Source organism: Parastagonospora nodorum, assembly GCF_000146915.1.
Source record: "Parastagonospora nodorum SN15 chromosome Unknown scaffold_3, whole genome shotgun sequence".
Lineage (NCBI taxonomy): Eukaryota > Fungi > Ascomycota > Dothideomycetes > Pleosporales > Phaeosphaeriaceae > Parastagonospora > Parastagonospora nodorum.
This window is the reverse complement of record NW_001884551.1, coordinates 840,158-856,507: the sequence shown is the minus strand read 5'-3', so window position 1 is coordinate 856,507 and position 16,350 is coordinate 840,158. Positions and strand designations below refer to the sequence as shown.

Here is a 16,350-nt window from a genome sequence, read left to right as displayed (position 1 = left end):
GAGCCTCAATTACGGGCCTCATTGTGTTCTAGCGTGGGGCAAGTTGCTGACATGGATCGGCATTGAGGTTCGGACGACGAGAGGCCGAGGCATGTATTGCGCGGGAAACGCGAGACGCGTCTTTATTTTCAACGCTGTGTACTTGTAGGCACGGCTAATGAGAAATCAAGCATATGCAAGGCAACTTCTGACAATATGAGCGTAGGGGGAAGAAGGTAAGAAGTATGGAGACGAAGAGGTCTATTAGGTCTTTCTGTTTGAGAAGCGACGTTCCTACCATGTAGACACCTCATCGACGCTTGAGTCCTGTGGTGAGCTATCTGAGGGCACACACGTCCTGCGTCAGATGAATCTCCAATACAGGCTTGTGTTGCCAATTAATATCGCGCACCAATACAGTGGGTCCAAAACGCTTCTTCGAACCCGAGGACTGGGTGTGGGGACCTCCCCGGACTGCTTGGTAAGTAAAGACCGAAGCTTTCGACATCCGGTAGTATTAGTATCATAAAGCAAGTGGGGAAAGGATGAATAGTACATTGTACCTGATTTAAGGCCCTGTGTATGTACATAGGTCATAGGTCAAGTTATTGCCATCTTGACCCTGCGTCTGGGCACTATTGCCATATTAGCCCCATACCAACTTCTTCAACGAGTACTCGATTTGCTCCAGATATCCACGTCGTCTTCTTCGCATTAGCAAGGCTTATAATGTCCTTCTACCCTCCACGGTCAGCTGCCGGTTTTGGCCCTCATAATCCAGGCCCTCCTGTGCAGTCTCAGGGACATTCCATTTGTTCCCACTCTTGTTCGCAACGCGCACAATCTCGTCGCATACGCTCTTCACAACCTCGATTTCGTTATCCGGAGAATCGGGTGTGTCCTTGGAAGAGACGTTGCTGCGAGGAGGCAAAGCTTTGAATGCCAAAAAGCGACCTGCCTCCTCCTTTTTGGTGTCTTGTTGGTGTTGCTCATCATTACCAGCTCCAGAGTCCAAGGCTCTAGTGTTTCTCCGCACCAGGTCGCCGCCACCTTCAGCTTTGTATCTGACGACAAAACCAACATTCTTATCGGTGTCCATGTGCCGCTGAGCAAGCGTGCTTGTAATATACACACCACGCATGAGACCTTGCACGTTCTCAAGCTGAATGCGCTCGAACTCGCGAACCTTTTCAGTGCCCCAATCTAGGCGACAAAAGTACAATGCTTTGTCCGTCAGAAGAAGGACTGCTTCTTCGAAAGTTGCTGTTTTTACTTGGTTTGCTGCCGTAGGGACAGTCAAAGTCCATCCGTGGATCAGGTCTTCATCCTGGTCTTCGATCACGATACCGGCAGAGCGATCGATCGCTTGCTGTCGCACCTTCCCCATGTCTATGAAGTAGTCCGAGCTCTTCATATCCGCTTCAAATTCTGCGAAGATAGTTTCGGTTGCACGACCGAGTAGATAGTCGATGAGTGCTTGTGTGAAGTAGTCATTTACAATGTTGTTGTAATAGCGGGTGAGTGTCAACCCAAAGTCGGTCAAGGCACCCGTGATCTGTCGTTTTCTAGTCCGTGTAAAGTCACCTTTGAGGGCCGCAGTACCGGCGTACTGGCGTGAAATGTTGTCTCCGTTGTCGGCCCAAAGAGTGTTAAACCAACTGGTGCTAGGGTCGTTCTGCAGGTCGATGTTGTAGCTGCCTGCGGACAGCTGCGCCTCGAGCGCGGTCCTTGCACAGGCAGATTGAACTACATTCGTTCGATCCAGGCAGTCCATGCAGTTTGTGCGCAAAACGCCTGACTGCTTGTGTTCGATCTGGTCGTCAGAGATGACGGTCCAGCCTGTCGAGGAAGCGAATGGTTCGAGCGTGTCCATGAGCCGCGACACATTCTCGAAGTGCATACCGCGACATACATTGTGAAAGTCGAACCACTCGAAGCCCAGCTGCTTACCTTTGCCGTCGATGCCACCATTTTCATTCAGTGACTTTGCGTGCCTCTCGTATAGCTCTCCAATTTTTGATTCAGTTCCGTGCTTGTCAATCAACGAAGCGCAATAAACATCGCCATATCGCGATGCGAGATTGTCAAAATGTCGCTTGAAAGCCCTGGCATTGGTCTCAAAGGTACCCCATGTGCTGACTTGGGGCTTGAGGCTGTATGGCGACTGAGAGAAGAAGAGGGGTATGGAACCGCGGAACTGTGTGTACGAGAAGATTTTATCCTGCGAGGTATTCCAGGTAGGCGGGGAAAGGATTTGCTCGGTCTCGACACTGTTTGCAGTAAAGCCATCATCGTCTGTACCGCGACGCAGATAGCGGAGACCAGCCCGGTGGGTAGAGCGTCGAGAAATTAGGGTCAACAAAAAGTCTTTTCCATCTGAAGTCTCAGGCGGCGGTGTGTCGGTGTTGGTATCTGAATCAGAGTCTGCGTCTTTTTTCTGCTTCTCATGCCATGACTGCAATTGAATGTCGTCTGGAGTGGCGGAAGGATCAATCACTGCGCTGTTGGAATGAGGGTCTGCGACTTTGATGGTGAAGGGTCTCTGTCCGACGAAGCCTTGGATGATGGGAAGGACAAATGAATGCTGGCCAGCATCTACGAATGGCTCTACAATATGCTGATTCCAGAAGAACTATGTCACGTTAGCAACTGAGTGCGCCCATTTCGAGCCACACATACTAATGGATCAAATTGCCTGAAGAGAGGCAAGCTGGAGTTTGGTCGCGAAGTGCCAATGCTGTGAGAAAGGTCATAGTCGTAGGAAAAGAAGAAGTTGCCCGAAGAAAAGTACATGCGCGTCGTCTGCAGAATCTTCGGCAGTAACGCCACAGTTGTTGCATCCTTCTGGCCCTCTAGAGCTTTCGGAATATTCTCTGGTTTGACACTTTCTGGGGCAACTTTCTCCGAGCTAGGCAACGCCTCCTGGTCGGCAGGGTCTGCTCCAAGCTCCTCGTCCTTTGGAGTAGATTCGACGTTTTTCGGCACTTTGCCTGTTGGGTTCTCTTGCGAACTGAGGCCCTGTGTGCGCCTGCTATCTGCACTCCAACCTTTTCTGGAGAACCACTTGTCGGCGAAGCGGCCGTAGACGCCTTTGCGCTGCATGACATCCGCCGCCACGCTCGAGTCTCCCTTGGCGGGCCCCTTCTGCCCGGTCACGGGATCAATCACCTCGCTGGATGTGGTTGTGCCATCGTCGTCCAGCGAGTCGGCCACGCTAGGCGCGCCTTCCTCGTCTTCGCTGTCTGTGTCACCCGCTCCTGCGGCATGCGCTTTATTCTGACGTCGGACGTGCTCTCGGGCGGATGTGATGGCCTTGTCGGCTTCGGCTTGTGATGACAGTGGAATCAAGCTCACGTGAGTGATTTTGTATATGGACTTGCCACGAATCTGGGCGACATATTCGCGACCAGTTATAGATATCAAGAAGAAGGATGTTGCGACTTTCAAGAGTCCTAGCCTTGTGTCAGCTCATGGGAAGCAATGCCGGCGCAAGATGGGTGCCGGACCTACGATGCCATGCGCTTCCACCGACGTAGGCGCAATATCTTCGTCGCGCCGGTCCCTGAGCAAGGGTCCGACGTTGCCCTTGTAGTCGACCTTAATGGCTTGCTGTGTCGCGGGCGGCTGGTTGCGAGGCGGGCATGGCTGTAGGATCAGCCCATCCACAGCAGCAAAGATGAGGAGTTTCCGGACGAGATTCGGCATATTTGCGACAGCAGCTCCGTGCGCGTCAATGGCGGCTTGACTCGTATCTAGGATAGCGACATGTAGCGAGCAAAGGCGAGGTTTGCCATGTGTTTGGTGGGTGCCAATGACGTGAGCATACGCGCTAAGCCCACGTTTTTACCCCACAAGTCTCGTCTGAAGTACCTAGTCCCCTCAACACCATGTCTTATCGCCGAGAGAGAGACTGCTCAGCATGGCCGATTTCTCATGCTGTCAGAAAAGACCCCGTAAGCCCACACAGATTTGCGGCATTTGGCGCCACACGAAATGAAGCTACAATGCCGCCGTCGGAGTGTATCGAGCTCCCAAGATTTTCTGTCATGATTACGCGCTGCATGGTACATGGAGGAACATGAGAGACAGAGGTGGACAAGCGAGCCAATGTCCGCCGTCTTAGCGCCGTGCGCCATCGGTGTTAAGCTCTTTACCCTCACTACCTCCGCATTCCTCCCCGAAAGGAAACAATGCGGCGTACATGTCTTGCGCGCTTCGTACGAATATGCAGCCTCGCAATTAACTTGGGCTTTGACGTTGGAAGGTATAAAGGTAGCTCCATGCTGCTCTCCATAATAGCGTAAACCATTCACCATTTCCTGAGCCTTCCTCTCAGCACCAAAACTGACCGCCTCAATCGTGACCATCCACTCTTGCTCAACATGTCTTCAGCCGACAAGCAAATCATCCTCATTACTGGTAACTATATCTTGTAACACCTTGAGCCCTGCTGACTATCAAAGGTGCCACGAACGGTATCGGCTTGGACACCACAGTATACCTCGCACGCGACTCCCCAAACAACCATGTCATCATGGGCGCTCGCAGCTCATCCAAAGCCGAAGCCAGGATCAAAGAAGTCCAGGGCAAAGACATCAAAGGAACGCTCAGCTACGTCCTTCTAGACCAAAACGAAGACGCGTCCATCTCTTCCGCCGTCGAGCAGATCAAGAAAGAATTCGGTCGCGTTGACGTCCTCGTCAATAATGCCGGAGTTTGTCTTCCTGATGACAAAGAATGGGCTCCTCGCGAAACCCTGCGTGCGACGTTTGAGACCAATGTCTTTGGTGTCATGCTCTTGACCGAAGCTCTGATTCCCCTTCTCAAGGCCTCCAAGAACCCCAAAGTCATCAACGTCACTTCTGGTCTCGGCAGTATCACAGGCCTCAGCCCAGATCTAGACAGCAACAACATCTTGAGCAACTTCCAACACGTTCCGAGCCCTGGCTATCGGATGAGCAAGGCAGCATTGAACATGCTGACGGCATACCAGTACGCACGTCTCAAGCAGGATGGATTCAAGATCTGGGCATACTGCCCTGGGTACGTTGCGACGGACTTGACAAATGATCGCGAGGCGAGAGAAGCGATGCAGTGGTGTGAGAGCTCGGAGACAAGTGCACAGGGCATTCTGGAGATTGTACAGGGGGAGAGAGACGGAGAAGCCGGAAAATTCATTACCAAGAATGGAGGAGGGTATCCATGGTAGTGGAGTTAGCAGTCAAAACAACCGAAACGGGTAAATTGACGAGTTTTCATGTTCTCCGTGTAGTCTTGCTGGGTTGAAAAAGCGCGGCTTTAAAGAGTGAAGAACGTAGGCTGGTGTGCTCCAGAATACCCACCCATGATGTCCACTTCATGAACGATGCAAGTCTCTGCTCGTTACCAAAGATTGTTTATCGGAATATGGAAGACAGGTCATTGGTGCGTTGCGTTAGCTTGGCCAAGAGACGGCTGACAGAACGATTCTCTGGCCAATTGCAAGTCGTCAAGGAAGCATGTGCCTAGTCGGCATGCAGGAACGACTTACCTCGAGATGTCTCTACCCTGCAGCATCCCGTAGAGACCCACGTGGTTCGACATGGATTCGAAAATACAAAAGGCGCGCAATTGACTTCTTGTCATTCTGCTACTTTTCTTGAGCATTACTGTCTATCTACACAAATTTGAAGCTGACAAGAAGGACAATATGCGTGGTCAATTGGTATGCCATCCAATCCCGTGTTTGTAACAATTATTGACAAACCAGGCTTCCGCGAGCTTGATGCTTCTTGCGCGTAGGTTCCAGCATCATTCTTAGAAGTTGTGAATGCATAGTGACAAAGACCAGACAGCGCATCTGCATTCAAGTCCGACATCCGACTCAACCAGATCCAAGTCATCGGGACCCATAACTCCTACCACCGTGAAGTCTCTCTAGCTGAACGTGCCGTCTTCGAGAAATACGTCCCGTCACCAGAGGACTACTACTACTCGCACGCCGAGCTCCCCATCCAGCTCGAGCACCAATCCGTCCGCTCCTTTGAACTCGATCTGCATTCCGATGAAAAAGGCGGCCTCTACTACCCTCCAGCAGTATGGACGCTTTCCAATCTCACCAAGAACAATACCCCTTTCGACGGCGAAGTCCTGAAGAAGCCCGGCATCAAAGTCTTCCACGTGACCGATTTCGACCCTGACTCCGTTTGCCACACCTTCATCGACTGCCTCAAGTCGCTGAAGAAATGGTCCGATGCGAACAAGCACCACGTCCCCATCCTCATCGATCTCGAGCTCAAGACCGACGCGCCCGCATGCCAGCTTGGCGGCGTGTGTCCCGGCGAAGCCACAAACTGGACGCTGCCCCGCCTGCTCAACGTCGACGCGGAGATCCTGTCCGTCTTCTCGAAGAAGCAACTCATCCGCCCGGACGACGTGCGCAAGGGCAATCTGACATTGGAGCAATCGGTTCTGCAGCACGGATGGCCCAAGCTGAACGACGTGCGTGGCCGCTTCCTCTTCTTCTTCGACAATGACGCGAAGCCGGCGGATCCCAACTCGCCCCGCGAATTGTACCGCGCGGCTGCGCCTTCGCTGCAGAATCGCACCGTGTTTACTAATAGTCTGGCGGGCTCGCCGGATGCGGCGATTATCAAGTACAACGAGCCGCGCGACAATGGCACGGCGGTCATCCAGGACTTGGTTAAGAAGGGGTATATTGTACGCACGAGGGCGGATATTCCGATCGACACGCTTCTGAATAGGACGACGGAGATGCGGGATTTGGCGTTCAAGAGTGGTGCGCAGATTGTCAGCACGGATTTTCCGGTGTATGGGATGAGTGCGAGGTGGGGATGGGATTATGCTGTGCAGTTTGAGGGGGCGAGAGTGGCCCGCTGTAACCCCGTCACAGCTCCCAAGGGATGCAAAGATGATGATTTGGAGTAGTATTTTGTAGATAATCCTATGTCAAAATCGCACATGTGGTGTCTTGCAGCATGCTCTATCCGCCTCTGCCTCTGCCTCGCGCAATCCCACGGCCACGACCACGCCCTGACATATTCCCACGTCCAATCGTGCCCGTCCCTCCCTGTCCCGGAAAGAATGAAGGTAGCCTATTCCTAGCATCTCCATAAAAGCGCTCAAGATCCGGCGTAGTATGAATGCCCTCCGCCATCTGCACCCCGTGCTCCTTCAACTTGCGGATCACATAGAGCTCGCTCTGCGACAGCGGCATGCGCGAGTACCCAGCCTCAACACTATCCGTAATCGTTCGGCGCAAGAAAGCAGAAAACTGCGACCTTGGCGGAGACGTCACACCCATCGCACCTAGAAACTGCGGGAACGATTTGATGTCCTTGATCCTGCGGATATCCTCAGCCATTTTGGACGCCAGTACCAGGCGGTGGCGCGCCGTGCGTCTCGAACAGCCCATCTCGGATTTCAGCGAGACGCATACCCGACGGTCGAGCTGCGGAGCTGAAGAGCTTGAGGAACATGAGAAGACGGTATGAGGTTGGCGAGGCTTCGAACGTCTTGCTAAGCCGGTATTCCGAAATATGACTGGGCTCGAGATATGCGAGTTCCGTATAGCCCGCGCCCTTCGCGTCGAGCATCCACACCACGTTGCGCAGAATCGCCTCCTTGATGATAAGCAACGTGAGATTTGCAGTCATTCCAGCATCGGAGATCAGGGCGGCGACTAAGACGTGTCCGAGATCTGGGAATTGCGTCTTCGTCCGTGGACCAGATATAAATCGATTGACAATGCGGTTTGCACCGGCTACAGTGGCGGCATCTTCGGTCGCTAGACAGAGCAGCAGGTGGTAGAGACTGAAGTATGCTTCTACAGCCTTCTCCGACGCATGGCTGAGCGTGCTGCGCGAATCGGCGCGGCCCCAGCCTTTCTGAGAATCGGTGGAGAACTGCACGACGATGGTGTTCATGAAGTGGTACAGCACATCGACGTATCCCGGCTCTTGGTTCGCCATCTGCGCGAAACCATGTATATCCCTCAAGCGCGCGGCAGCCATAGCCCTAACCTGATTCCAGTGGCGCCTGCTCAGTGGCAAAGGCAGCCATTTGTCGAACAGGACGCCTTGGATGCTGCGGCGGACGCGGTGTTGTTCGAAGGCCTCCTGGCTGAGCAAGTCGAACTCTGAACGGAACACCGGACGATAGCCACCCGAGATGGCGACGCCGATGCCCAGCTGTGTATCCATGAAAGACTTCTTGAGGCAGAAGCATTGTAGTTCGCGCATGCGGATGAAGTCGTACGACCTCACCAAGGTCTTCAAGCCTGGGACTGCATCGCTGAAGTTGATGACATCTCGTGTTTCAAGACTGGAGATGATCAGTAGGATCAACTCGTCTGGCAATTCGAAAAGCTTTGATTGAGTTGGTGAAGGCGTTGTGTGCTCATCAGATGATAATTCGTTCGGCGTTGCAGCACCATTTCCATCCTCGTCAGGTCGAGTAGGTGCCCAACCCAAGCCAAATCCGCACTTACGACACTCATAAGCTTGAAAGTGCCTGGACCTGGGATATCGCGCACCCAGATCTCCTACGTGACGTCGGTATTCAGCCAAGTCGATCTTTTCTCCACCATGGTCTTGCTCTAGCGACTCGCTGCAGAAGAAGCTAAGCAGCTGAATAACGACTCCTTTTAGAGTGTATGCCGGTGTCCATGCTTCATCAGTGTTGAGCATCGAGGCGCAGATGTAAGTGCCGCCAATCACATTCGGGTGTACGACGACAGTCTGTATCGTCACAACTGGCGCTTGCAGCGGGTAGTCCTCCTGAAACACGATGGTGAGATGCAGAGGGTCCTGATCCTGGGGCGTGAGGATTACGCAAGCTTTCCGGATGTCCGCATCATCGAAGTGCAAATGAACGTTGGGGTACGGGTCTTGTTGGATCTCGGCGATGTCTTGCAAGAGGCGGCGCTCAAGCGAGTTGGCCGTAGTCGTCGTACGAGGTGGCATTCTCGTGATGTGAGGCGGCAATCGACACCAAAAACGAAAGGAAAGGAGAAGTCGAAAGGAATCAGGCGATCGGAGACTGATATCTCTATCAGAGTCGCGATGACGTCCAACAGAGAGGGTGTAACGAGCTATTAAAGGTAAAGGATAGAAGGGAGGCTGAGACTTTGTTTGGCAGCAAACTCCCAAAGAATTGTAAGCAATCACGTGGCTTGCGAGCTGTTCACTGCAATTGGTTGGCGAACTCTGGTCTGATGGTAAAAGGCGGGCAGCCGTGCGCATGTACCCGTCTTAGGAAGCATGGCGCCCTTCAGCCGCACGCTTTGAGAAAGGGCGTAAACACCCGTATCACAGGAAGAGTGGGTGCCGCAAAACTTTACTCAGCGCTGCCGAATCTGAGTTTGCTAGCACCGAAAAATTAAGACGCGTTGTTTGGTATGCTACCGCGCTATCACAGTTTCGCACTCACTCGCTCATTGCCCTTGACAGCGTCTTGAATCACCGACATGGCCAAAACCAACTTCTCTTCCTCCAGCTTTGGCGCGACAACTTGTACACAGAGCGGGGTATTCAAGTATACTGAGCGATCAAAGTTCGTCCCTGAAGGTTGTCAGTGCCCTGATCGACTCACACAGAAGCATTGAAACTCACAAAGCTCTCTGTTCACCTTATCCCAGTTACTTAAAGGTTTGGTGTTCGGCATTTCTCCTTCCATATCACTCTTTTCAAACATTCTTACCGGTACTGTACCAGCAGGATAGTCCAACAAGACAAATGAACTGGTGTAGCTTACGCCATTGTATCGATCGATTGGCGGGACAGGGTGCGGCGCAACCGGGCAGATGAAGGCATCAATCTCGCCGTATTGATCGCGCCATATGGACAAGAACTTCTTGCGAAGTGCTTCACGCTTGCCATGTAATTGCTGTACCTTCGTAAGCTCAAGCGCTCGCTTGCGCTTGAGACGTGTTGAGAGCCAGGGAGACAGTGGCTCATTTGAAGATTCGAGCAGATCAAACATGGCATTACCGCCCTCGACGCCGAACATTGCATTAGCCAGAGACTGGCATTGGGAGAAGAGGGGTGTGATATCCATTTCGACGACATCGACGCCAGAACCGTGGAGTTGGTCTTTCACCTCATCCAGCAGTCTGGAGATGGGTGGATGCGGATCAATAACACCGTCTCGTCGTACTAGCCCAATTCTCATCTTGCGTCCTGCACCACCTAGAGACGTGAGAGACGACCAAGGCGATGGAACTACATCCGGATCTTGTGTCCAAGGTCGCTGTTCCGAAACTGCTCGGAAGAAAAGCTCAATGTCGCGCATAGAGTGAGCCAAAGGGCCTGCACTTGCAGGAATACCTATTTTAGCAGCACCTGGGAGAGCACCGCCTTCTTGACCAGCGTAGGGAACCCTTTCCCAACTCGGCTTGATGCCAAATGTGCCGTTGCACATTGCTGGGATGCGGATGCTGCCACCAACATCAGTGCCGACGCCTAGGATCGAGCCACGCATACCGAGCAGAGCGCCTTCGCCACCTGAACTTCCGCCTGGAGTGACAGCAGTATTGAATGGGTTGATAGTTCTGCCAAAAACGTTGTTGTGGGAGTCCAGTGCCATTAGGGTCTGGGGGATGTTCGTTTTGCAGTACAGCACCGCTCCGGCATCCAACAAGTTATTGACGAGGACCGCATTATCTTTTGCTGGATTGAAACATAGAGCAGCGATGCCTATTGACGCATCGTATCCTTTGACTTTGAAGGTATCCTTGAGCGAAACCGGTACTCCATGAAGTGGGCCGAGAGGAGCCTTTTTGGCATCGAGATGTGCATCAAGCTCTTCTGCACGTTTCAGGGCGTCGGCAAAGAAAATCTCAGTCAGGCAATTGGTGAGTTGATGGGCGACGGCTGCTCTCTACCGTTGCTATCAGTGTTACTCTCCTCAGCGATCAGGGTGTACAACAAACCTTGCAAAATGCTCTCGTGACATCAATGCATTTCAGCTTCCGAGACGTTATGGCACCAGCCAGTGCAGTCGCATCATACTCTTCTGTAATTTTCAGCTCTGCAGCGGATAATATTCCGCACTTCCGAGGGATGTCGATGTAGTTTGTAGTGCTGGACGAGGGCAGGCTGCTCAAGCGCCATTCTTGCGGTATCCGTGCATACTGTTCATCTTTCTTCTGCCAGGATACAAGTTGCCATTTTGCAGGGGCCTGAGGCGGAGACGGAGTTTTCGTTTTGGACATGTTATCGATAGACGCTTGATAGACAACAGTGCTGTCTGGAACGAAGCATGGTGATAAGAGCTTGGGCGAGCCGAGGTTGGCCGGCAGGGATATCTGTTTTTGCGGGGTACCCGTGCTTGCGGATTCAGGGACCAGTCGTGGGGAACTCTGCCAATTGGAGGTCTAGTTCCGTCATTCAACATTTTCTTCCAAGTTGGATCCGCAGGCAGGCATGTCTGCGAAAGTTGGCGGTCCGAGAAAGCTGGGCAGCGCTAATGACGGCGTGTCCCGTGCTATGATGGACGAGTCCTCTGTGCGAAGATGCCCGCAATTGCCATGAGGAAGTCGAGATGATCAGGGAAAGATGGCAGCCAATGGAACTGGTCCCAAAGTCAGATGCCATCGCGCGAAGGTGTTGGGACGGTGCTCACTGCTGACGGTGGCAGGTGGAGCGTCAGGGTTCAGTGTCGCTTAGGATGATCCCTGCTTAGAGCTGCACTAGCGCGCCTGCTCGACAGAAAACCCAACGCAACTCTCTCTCCCCCAACTTTCACCGCTGAAAGCCATTGACGTCCCGTGTTTCTTGTGACAGCCTCAGGAGCATCGTCGTATCCTGCTCTCAACCTCTCATCACCTTTTTGCAGCCCGCACCCCCACCATGGCCGCCGGTAACTTCACGCTCCTCCCGGGGCAGTACCACCCTTACTACCCCGTCGAGGCCCAGATCGCGGGCTACCTCGCCAACAAATGGAACACATTTGAGCTGGTCAGCATGTTTGCTGCTGGATGCGCTGCCATCTTCGCCGTTACGTTTGTCCTTGTCAAGAGGATACGACCAACGCTCAGCAACGGTGACCTCTCAGCCATCATGTGGTTCGTGCTGTGTGGATGCATTCACTCCTTTTTCGAGGGATACTTCGCCGTCAACTTCAGGACCATGGGAAGCATGCAGGATCTGTTTGGCCAGCTGTGGAAGGAATACAGTCTGAGCGACTCGAGGTACCTGACGCAGGACGCCTTTGTGCTGTGTATGGAGACTGTCACTGCTGTATGTCTCCTCTGCTCTACGTTACAGCTCTCCTGATACTAACATTCCCTGATAGGCCTTCTGGGGTCCCCTCTCTTTCGTCTGCGCCGGCCTCATCGCCTACGACCACCCCCTCCGCTACCCCCTCCAGCTCATTGTCTCGCTCGGCCAGTTCTACGGCGACATCCTCTACTACGCCACCTCCATGTTCGACCACTACATCCTCAACGTCTCATACTCGCGCCCCGAAGCTTCCTACTACTGGGGCTACTTCGTCCTCATGAACTTCTTCTGGATTGTCATTCCTGGCTTCTTGATGTACCAAAGCGTAACCGCAACCGTGAGCGCATTCAGCGCCGTCAACGATGCGGCCAAGCTTATGGCCAAGTCCGGCCGCATGAACGGCAAGAAGGTCAACTAAATAAAGCACGGCTGTACTGCTAGACCTGAGCAATTGCGCACGTCTGAAGATGATTCGTAGTATTTTGTATTATTAGACACAGGTGGCTGGGATGGGCGCTGTTGTGTTGCATGATGTACTTGGTACAAAATACCCTGGATGGACATGCTGGCTCTGCATATACGAGCTTGGTGGCTCACTAATACTAGAGTAGATTCGAGTATAGAACGTTTTGATCCGAAAGACCTCGCTTTATCATTTAGCCAGTGAGCATCAGTCTTTCGTACTCCAGCGATGCCAACACAAATGCTGCTGACCCCAAGACGCTGTTGTATACTATTGGCTGACCAACGTAGTACTGCAACCAACACATCAGCTTCCGCTTCTCTGTCAATCGAGGAATGAACAAAACGTACCTCATACGACGCAGTGGAGTTCAGACTGCACACTCCAACTGTGCCATTCCACGCCAGCGTCCCATTCGCATTCTGCACCACAAATGAATCCGCCAAGTACCCATACGCTTTGTTGGCAATTTTCTCATAATCACAGTCCTGACCTTTAAGATACCCTGCCCGTAATCCCTTCAGGATCGAGTAGACAAACATTGCACTAGCACTACTCTCGATATAATTCCCTTCCCTCCCCGGCTGATCTAGAACTTGCCACCACGCCCCCGTCTCTTCATCTACGGCGTTCACGACGCTCTTCATCAAGCCTTGGAAATGACCACGGAGCCACGTGCGCGCCGAAACAGCTGATTCGGGAAGAAGCGACAAGGTATCTATCAACGCCATGCAATACCACCCGAGACTTCGGCCCCATACATGAGGACTTGCGCCGGTGGCGTTGTTAGCCCACGATGCGCGTCTCGAAGCGTCGTAGCCATGCACGAGAAGGCCGGATGGGGTGTGAGTGTGGTTCCAAAGTAAGTCCAGTTGCAGGATCACGTCGTCGAGCACAGAAGAATTGTCGGGCTTGTCGATGGTGGAGTATAAAGTCAGGAATGGAGCGAGACTATACATCCCGTCCAAGTACGTGTAGTTTGGATACACGTAGTACCACAGACTCCCCTCTGCATTGCGATGCTGCAGATCAACCGACGTCCGGAGAGCTTGGTAGGCCTTTCGGTACGTCTCGTTTTTGGTTTGTTGGTAAGTATGAATCAGGCCGTTACCGCTGCTCAGTCGGTCCAATGGGTAAGAAGTGTCGAGAGTAGCGTTTGAGAGTGTGGAAACCACGGAGTCTACGCTGGCTCGAATGTACGAATCTATCGACGGCGTGGACGTGTGATTGGAGTATTGGCGGACCATCTCCCGAAAAGCTTTTTGCACGAAGCCAGCCTGAAGGAGACTCGAACGGTCCGACATAGAAGCGAGGATGCCTTGGTGCCTGGACATTATCGATTGGGCCATTTGGAGGGAGTATCGCGATGACTCGTTCCTTTGGTGGGGATCCGGATGCCCAGACGTAGTGAGCGCGATTGCGCTCGCAATGAGCCCATACAAACGCATTTTGAAAATTTCTTTGAACGAGAAATTGTTGTGTCTGAAGCTGGAGAGGTGAGGAAGAAAAGGGATTATATGCCAGGGTCCTGCCTAACGGCCCGAACTTTATTTCGTTGACCCACCGGCATCCTGGCGCGGCTAGCAGGGTGTATGCGAGCTGAGTAACACGATTGAGTACATAGAAGATGCATAAACTGGGAGCTCCGGCAAGAAAAACTGCGATTTTGCATGAGGATGACAAGATTTATGAATCACCTCGGTGGTTGTTGAACAGGTTGGTAACGCTTTGTCATGAACGTTAGTTTAGTGCGCATCGGCATCAGTCATCAAAGTCTGTTCGACATTAAAGTACTCGAACGGAAATTCTGTTACGCTTACACACCGACTTCGGATTTAAAGATCCATCGAGGCATTGCCAGTCGCTTGAATGACCCAACGCTTCCACAACTTTGGCTAAGCCGCAGTATCTCAGTCTGCAAAGCCTCGTGATGCCGTTGTATCTATGATGTTCGGAGCATCGCTCTTGCGCAGAGATGTCTACTACATCGATCCCACTCCCATCATTCACATGCTATGTCAACTCGAACGATGCTGCGGCTTTCACAATCTCATCACAAGGTGCACGCCAATCAGAACATCACATTCTCAGAACATCTTACTGCGAGCATAGACACTATACCATGTTGCGCAAAGGTCTAAAGAGCGTAAAGTAATCTTCTTTTAACCAAGTCGTCAGAATCTCCATCTCTTCTAGATCACCCTTCACTGCTCAAACGGCCACCCCTGCAATCCCACCTTCAAGAACTCTCCACTCAAAATCTCCGCCTTTCTCTCTTTCAGCTCCTCAACATCCCAGTTCGCCCACAAATACCTCCCCTTCAAGAACTCAGCTTCCTCACTGCACAGCCACACGTAGAAACTCGCCGGCAAACTCTCATGATCATGTTTTGCCAACAACGCCGCGCCTCTACCATTCCACATGAACCCTTCACCCTCCTTCTGCTCCTGGTATCCAGAGTTGCGGTTCATATCCGTCAAGACCGCGCCCGGCTGCACGCAGAAGACGCGCAGCGATGGATTCTCGAATTGCACGCACTGAAAGAAGCGCGCAGTGGCAAGTTTCGAGACGGTGTAGGTAGAAAACCCAGAGGCGATGTCCATGTGCGAAGCACAAGAGTTAGACTCGATGATCACACCATCTTGGCTACAGTGCGCCAGAAACGCATTGGTGACGTTGAAGTTTATTGTGAGATTGGTGGAGATGCCGTCGACCCATTTCTTGGAGTCAATTTCCGCGATCGTGCCCAGTGTGCCCATGACAGCTGCGTTGGATATCAAGACGTCGAGCTTCTTGGTGCTGCTTGCTGCTGCTACTTTTGCAAAAGCTGCATCTGCTTCGCCTTTGTCTGTGACATCGACGGAGATTGTGAGGACTTGGGTCGATGGGAAGGATTTGTTGATGGCGGCTTTGGTGTCGAGGAGAGGCTGTTCTCTGCGTCCCAGGATGGCAATGAGCGAGGCGCCGGCTTTGGCAAAGTATGTTGCTGCTGCAGCACCGATTCCTGTACCACCACCGGTCACGATGATAGTTTTGCCTTTGACTGATAGCTCAGGCCGTGTCGGGTCGAGGGCCGGGTAGGTCGTTTTGTGGAAGACCTTGGTGGGTGAATTTGGCGCATCGATAAGAGAGGCGAATGAGGACATGTTGGCTGTAGTTTCTGAATGAAGTGCTGGGCAGTTTGATGAGATGCTTTGTGGAAAGTATCCAATGCTCTTGAGAAGTAAGAACTGGAGAATTGGGTGAAGTTTCGATCCACGAAGGCAGTTGCTCTCTTTATACGATCACACTATCAGAGAGATAATGTACTCTTTCGCTTTTGAACGAATGTGGTGCAACTGATTCAAAATTGAAACTACAAAATTGTACCTGTCCGAAAAATGGATCTGGTTAGATCCACAGTTCGCGGGGTGTACAAATTGTACCGCCCGTAGACTAGCACCAATGCGGACGCTGACAAATGTTTTCTCTGATATTAGAAGACACAGCTCATCATCAGGCGTGAATCAACGGCTGTTCAAAACGAAATGTCCGATCAGAATCGTATCTCAGTCTTACAGTGCAAGTTGTGCAGCAAACCCTTTAATAAAGGTAACTTCCACATTCTTCCAGGCGAACTGAAAAGCTAACAAGACTTCAGAGGCAACCTTGAAGAGACATGGGTACTACTGTCGGTCGCGAAACAGT

The 16,350-nt window shown here is 52.3% G+C and overlaps 8 protein-coding genes across 8 annotated transcripts; 3 read left to right on the top strand and 5 right to left on the bottom strand.

Annotated features, from left to right (window-relative positions):
• Positions 1-703: 703 nt before the first annotated feature.
• SNOG_02226 (hypothetical protein) lies at positions 704-3,684 on the bottom strand (the record flags this gene model as incomplete). Its single annotated transcript, XM_001792791.1, has 3 exons — positions 704-2,611; positions 2,659-3,366; positions 3,490-3,684. The coding sequence occupies 3 exons, from the start codon at positions 3,682-3,684 to the stop codon at positions 704-706; spliced, it is 2,811 nt and encodes a 936-aa protein (XP_001792843.1).
• A 677-nt stretch (positions 3,685-4,361) lies between these two features.
• SNOG_02225 (hypothetical protein) lies at positions 4,362-5,188 on the top strand (the record flags this gene model as incomplete). The annotated part of the gene is made up of 2 exons (XM_001792790.1): positions 4,362-4,398; positions 4,443-5,188. The coding sequence occupies 2 exons, from the start codon at positions 4,362-4,364 to the stop codon at positions 5,186-5,188; spliced, it is 783 nt and encodes a 260-aa protein (XP_001792842.1).
• Positions 5,189-5,685: 497 nt separating this feature from the next.
• SNOG_02224 (hypothetical protein) lies at positions 5,686-6,906 on the top strand (the record flags this gene model as incomplete). The annotated part of the gene is made up of 2 exons (XM_001792789.1): positions 5,686-5,756; positions 5,814-6,906. 2 exons carry the CDS (start codon positions 5,686-5,688, stop codon positions 6,904-6,906), a joined length of 1,164 nt encoding a protein of 387 aa, XP_001792841.1.
• A 428-nt stretch (positions 6,907-7,334) lies between these two features.
• Positions 7,335-8,942, bottom strand: SNOG_02223 (hypothetical protein; the record flags this gene model as incomplete). Its single annotated transcript, XM_001792788.1, has 1 exon — positions 7,335-8,942. One exon carries the CDS (start codon positions 8,940-8,942, stop codon positions 7,335-7,337), a length of 1,608 nt encoding a protein of 535 aa, XP_001792840.1.
• A 732-nt stretch (positions 8,943-9,674) lies between these two features.
• On the bottom strand, positions 9,675-11,090 carry SNOG_02222 (hypothetical protein; the record flags this gene model as incomplete). Its single annotated transcript, XM_001792787.1, has 3 exons — positions 9,675-9,683; positions 9,733-10,857; positions 11,031-11,090. The coding sequence occupies 3 exons, from the start codon at positions 11,088-11,090 to the stop codon at positions 9,675-9,677; spliced, it is 1,194 nt and encodes a 397-aa protein (XP_001792839.1).
• A 738-nt stretch (positions 11,091-11,828) lies between these two features.
• Positions 11,829-12,618, top strand: SNOG_02221 (hypothetical protein; the record flags this gene model as incomplete). Its single annotated transcript, XM_001792786.1, has 2 exons — positions 11,829-12,218; positions 12,274-12,618. 2 exons carry the CDS (start codon positions 11,829-11,831, stop codon positions 12,616-12,618), a joined length of 735 nt encoding a protein of 244 aa, XP_001792838.1.
• A 238-nt stretch (positions 12,619-12,856) lies between these two features.
• SNOG_02220 (hypothetical protein) lies at positions 12,857-14,111 on the bottom strand (the record flags this gene model as incomplete). The annotated part of the gene is made up of 2 exons (XM_001792785.1): positions 12,857-12,955; positions 13,014-14,111. The coding sequence occupies 2 exons, from the start codon at positions 14,109-14,111 to the stop codon at positions 12,857-12,859; spliced, it is 1,197 nt and encodes a 398-aa protein (XP_001792837.1).
• Positions 14,112-14,867: 756 nt separating this feature from the next.
• On the bottom strand, positions 14,868-15,809 carry SNOG_02219 (hypothetical protein; the record flags this gene model as incomplete). Its single annotated transcript, XM_001792784.1, has 1 exon — positions 14,868-15,809. One exon carries the CDS (start codon positions 15,807-15,809, stop codon positions 14,868-14,870), a length of 942 nt encoding a protein of 313 aa, XP_001792836.1.
• Positions 15,810-16,350: the final 541 nt, after the last annotated feature.